Raw genomic sequence first — 5007 nt, 5'->3', positions numbered from 1 at the left:
TTGGATAGAAAAGAGAGAAGAGGAATGAGACCATGAGAAGAGGTACCCGAGGGGATCACCTTATTTATATGTAACATAGCACACGAGTTAATGAAGGGGCTCAACTTTTTTAGTTGAGAGACTTACATAATGTATATATGTATGAGGAGACTAAACAAATAGTTATTTAAAGTAATTCATGTATTCGAAGTTATGGACACGTTGAAATTCAAAATCTAAATTTTTATTACATACAAGAGGGAGCTAAACAAAGACGGGCATTTTTTAAAAATACATGTATGATCAATGGTAGAACTTTACAAGGGCTTTTATAGCAAGAAGGGCATGCGACTAACCTACAACAACATAAGCCTGAGGAAGAGGACTTCAGAGAAGAAAGAGAGCGGAGAGAACGAAGCAAGAATAGCGAAGATGTACATGAGGCAAGAAAGAACATGAATTCAGAAGAGAAGAGGGAGGGAGGCATGGATGGAAGGCAAACAATTTAGAAGGTCGGATTTCGGAGGGAAGCCAAAAAGGAAAACTTACCTTCAATGTTAACGAAGTCTAGTAACTAAGTTTTGTCTCCTATTATCAATAGAATATGCCACTATCCTTAACAATACCAAAAAAAAAAAAAGATTTAGTTTGTCTCTAACAAAAAAGATTAGCATCACTAATAAAAGGATCTTTAACAAAAAAAGATTTAGTTTGTCTGTGTAACAAAAAACATTTACATCACTAATAAAAGGACCCTGTAATGCAAAGAGTATTGGAGCACCTTTGCACTCAAGCCTCAAATGCATTCTTCTATTTTCACGCTTTTGGGACAACTTTTTTGACGGGTATTGTTGACCACCACTAATGGACCTTTTAAAAAAAAAACAAGCCTTGTTGTGAATGACGTAATACTAGGTTTTAAATGTGAGGCCTCACACGGTAGTAGTAGTCACCATTGCTCGAAAAAGATGTTTTTTTCAATCCTTAAATTAAAGGCAATACGACTTGAAAATCGTTAGAAATCTTACAAGTGTCGAGATTTATAACGAAAATGTGTAAATTTTAATCTTTAAAATTAAAGATAACGTTGAATTTCAATTAGGATTTATAACGAAAATGTGTAAATTTTAATCTTTAAAATTAAAGATAACGTTGAATTTCAATTAGGATTTCTAAATTTCAGTAGAGAAAATTACACTAAGAACTGGGCTATGTGAGCACTGGTGGTCACTTGCTTTAAACACTACTTGGGACTAGGCTATTGCTGTCACCTGTGCCCGCAGACCAACCATGGCAAGCTTTGAGAGTATCCCATCAATCATAGCCACAGTACACACTCACTTCTTCTAAGTTCTAGCAATGCTTAGAATTTATGTGCAAATGGCTACCCACCAGCTATTAACAAGCTGGCGGTCATGTGACATACTGGACACAATCATGAATTAGCTTGCAGGTGGTTAGCAAATATCAGGTTTTTCTCAGCACACAAATCACCAAGAAGGGGCTGGGAGTGACTTTGAGCTTGAGGTTTTTCTTTTCTGACTGAAGATCCTCCTCGAGAGCTATCTCGATCATTCTGTGGCGGTGCTTGACCCTCCCTGGGGTCGCAGCGATATTGAAGTAGCCCTTGGAGTTGTTTTTTCCACGTGGGATGTAGCTCAAGTAAGTCTTAGAAGCCGCGGAGTACCCTCGGGCTGTGAGGATTGGCTGCACCATACCTTGCTGCTTCCACCTCCCACCTTCCTTTGTCATCCTGTCCCTTGTCATGTTACCCCTCCTACTATACTTAGTGATGCAGCAAAATTACAGGGACCCCTGAACATCTCCTGTTATGGACACAATAATTTACAAGATGATCAGCAGCAAAAGTTACGTTTAAAAGCTATAATGAAAACTATATAAAGCGCCCCCCCCCCAAAATGCCAATTCCTTTAAAGATATATACTCGCAGTTTTTTTTTTTCCAACAAACCAAATGCCAATCGATCAGATGAAAAGCCTCACCCCAAGTATAGTGCCAAGGATGTCTTTGATACACATCTGCATTCACTACAAATTTTTCAAGACAATGCTCTTTGTTTTGCTTCTTGGCGCGCAAAAATTCAACTAGAGCTTTCTCATGGATGCTAGGAGTTTCATTACTTGCAGCTGCCTTGTTCAAGCCGTGAAATTGTAGACAGTTTGCACGGGTCAAAAGATCGTCCTTGGCATTCTGATAAGATTGCGCTGGGTTTGATTGACATTGTGAACCAGCGGGATCAGCTGCTTCCTCGACATGCCCCAAGAAGCTTGCATATTGATGAGCTGCTTCCTCGACTTGCCCCGAGAAGCTTGCATGATGATCAAATTGTCGAGGCTGTTGCTTTGATGACAGAGAAACCAACTCTAGCTCACCTGAGGAGCTATAATTGTTAATAAGGTATGATGACCTCTGACTTGTCAACTCTTTGGGAAAAGCCGCTTGTAAAAGATCTGCAGTTGAGAGCTGCTCAGGAGGAACGACTCTGCCGGGCTTTAATGGCGCAAGCCAGCGAGGCATACTAGATATACAAGGGTAAGAATCCCGGGCAGTTGAGTACATCATCTCTCTGGAATCTGCAAAGCGAGACATTCTAGCTGCCTGTGTACAGCTACTGGTGGAGACTAATGCTGAATGCAGGCAGCCAGCTGCTGGGCGGGTACTATTGGAATCCAAAAATAATCCTGGAGTATAATTAGGACTTTTGTCATGACCATCGTGTTGATCAATCCCTCCCGTGAGCTGCGTGTTTTTAGGGTTAATGTGCAGGCTCACTACATCTGTATGCAACATATTCAACACTTCCGACCGCTCAACCCGATTTGCATTCCCAGCATCATCCGTTCTCTGCACGAAAATATAATATCAAACCAAACTTTTTCAGCTTTCGCTCTGAAATTTCAAAAGCTGGCCCCTGCAACTAAACCTAGCCCGAGAAAAAAATAATGGGGTGCGCTTTCGAGGCTTTACAAGCTCTCAGCACTGCACTATGCTCGCATGAAACACTTTTTTCTCAGAGAAGTATATAGGACTTCATAAATTTTCCTTACAGCTTGGTAAATTTTGAGCTAAATTTGATCTAACATGGCATAAATTTTGTGGGATTTTTTTTTTACATAAAATTTGCACAGGGTTTTGGTGAACACTGGCTCTCAGCCTCTGCATTTGCACAGGGTTTCGGTGAACTAAGTAGCAGGATTCCGAGTCCTTTCTAAAGATATTGAGGCAGCTTTTAACTCTAAAACATCAATCTCATAAATATATTGTGAGAAGAATTTATCGTATTTGGGTAGAAAGAAATTCCTTGTTTAAAACTACTATTTCCTCTCCAACCCTTGCTTGATGAAAAGGATTCATGTTTTGTTCATTCAAAAACAGAACATTAACGTTATTTTGTGGGCACCTCTCACCCCTAGACAGCCATGAAACATGTGCTAACTAAAGCTCTTACCTTGAGCCAGTGTGGCATTTTCGCAGTGTTTGAGTGACTTTCACTCGCAAATTTTTCGACTTCTGGTCTGCAGCAGGAGAATTGCCTCGATAGTTAACATCCCATACTATTTATTATTAACTAAAGAATTCCAGCTTTTATCATTAACTAAAGAATTCCAGCTTTTATCAATCTACGGACGAGATCATGATTAACTGAAATTTATGACACAAAATATTTTGTTGTGGCGCAGCGCGCGCAAGTAGCTAGACTAGAGCGTATATGATACCTTTGGGATCGTGAAAAGCCGCTAATTTGCCCTTGAGTAGAACCTTTTCTGGATCCGCTCATACAAGCTGGGCCGATGTTGAGCTCCAGGGAGACTGCTGCATCGTCTGATAAATTATATTGGGTAAGAGGAAGCGGAACCGGAGCCAGAGTACCAGCTCTATAAGTCGTGTGATCAACAAAGATACTGCCATTTTGTGCACCTTTCTGGCGAGTAGAAGCACTCGCGGTGCGGAAGTGAAGCTTTCTGCCAATCAGAAGAAGCTCAGTACTAATTGCATCGACATAATGATCATCAGCTGGCCGATCTTCGACGTCCACCAAATTGGTGATGAGTTGAGAAAGTTTCTCTGGCAGAGATTGCACCTCTCCTAGCTTAGCATAGCTCTCTATATTATTACTCATTATGGCCAAGACAACCTTCCATACCTACGCCAATATGGGTTGGTTTTGTCACCAAACCACGGCCACCGGCCGTTCCTATATATTCTCCTCACCTCTACGAAATTAAGAACACTGAGCTTCCTGCACCGGCCTCATCTGTACTCGACTGATCACTGACATATATTCATGTGCCGGAAACCTGAAGCGTTCTGAGTTGATCTGGCGAAGTCTTGTTGAGAAGTGCTGTGAACGCATGAGGGGTTCATCATCAAATCATTTTGGCGCCGCCATCTTTTTCCATTTCGTGCATTGATATGCAATTTTTATTGAAGAACTTCATTGATTCTCTCTCCATTTTTGCAGTCTGCAGAAGCTCTACAGGAGGCTTTTTAGGAATTGGCTGTTCAGTACAAGTTTCAAAGAAGTCATTAAGCCGCCGGGTAATATGACTGAAGTTTGTGTGTTGGGTGGTACTGCATTTGAAGCTCCAAACGATTAGCTGCTGGTGCGAGTCGAAGCCCTGAAGCAAAGAGTGCAAGCATTAGTGCCGAGAAAAAGATAAAGATATACTTGTCCTGCTGTTGTAGTGGGAGTTGCAAGATAACCTAGTAAGAATATAACTCACCAGCTCGAACATAAAAAGGGAGCGGAGGAGTCAGAAAATCAAGCACAGCCGAAAACCAGTAAGCTTGTGCATGAATGTGCGGCCGTGTTAGATTGGGGTAGAAGAAAGGCAAAGAAAAAGGAGCTGCAGCAGCAGATTATTAATCGGGGGAGGGGTTCAAAAGGCAAGGATTCTGTGATCAAAGAGATGTGAACCGAAATTTGACCAGCTTGGAATCTTGTGGCTATGGGTGTAGAACACTAGGATCGAGAACGAGAGAGTGTGTGTACGCCTTTATTGAGAG

At 41.4% G+C, this 5007-nt stretch overlaps 1 protein-coding gene across 1 annotated transcript; it reads right to left on the bottom strand.

Moving 5' to 3' along the window:
* Positions 1-1281: 1281 nt before the first annotated feature.
* LOC147624930 (uncharacterized) lies at positions 1282-4757 on the bottom strand. Its single transcript, XM_086817916.1, has 5 exons — positions 4725-4757; positions 3717-4619; positions 3449-3515; positions 1983-2844; positions 1282-1805 (listed from the first exon to the last, which is right to left on the bottom strand). The coding sequence occupies exons 2-5, from the start codon at positions 4118-4120 to the stop codon at positions 1783-1785; spliced, it is 1356 nt and encodes a 451-aa protein (XP_086674042.1). The 5' UTR covers positions 4121-4619; positions 4725-4757; the 3' UTR covers positions 1282-1782.
* Between the last annotated feature and the right edge of the window lie 250 nt (positions 4758-5007).

Source organism: Cibotium barometz, chromosome 24 (assembly GCF_041138505.1).
Source record: "Cibotium barometz isolate CiBa-2024 chromosome 24, ASM4113850v1, whole genome shotgun sequence".
Classification (NCBI taxonomy): domain Eukaryota; kingdom Viridiplantae; phylum Streptophyta; class Polypodiopsida; order Cyatheales; family Cibotiaceae; genus Cibotium; species Cibotium barometz.
The sequence above is the reverse complement of the archived record's forward strand: the minus strand, read 5'-3'. Positions and strand labels throughout refer to the sequence as shown.

Excerpts from the sequence above, each read along its gene's own strand:
- LOC147624930 (XM_086817916.1), bottom strand. The coding sequence starts at position 4,120 with ATGAGTAATAATATAGAGAGCTATGCTAAGCTAGGAGAGGTGCAATCT. Across the intron at positions 2,845-3,448 it reads AAATGCCACACTGGCTCAAG|AGAACGGATGATGCTGGGAA; the intron begins GTAAGAGCTTTA and ends ATTTTCGTGCAG. Across the intron at positions 1,806-1,982 it reads TCCTTGGCACTATACTTGGG|GAGATGTTCAGGGGTCCCTG; the intron begins GTGAGGCTTTTC and ends TGTCCATAACAG.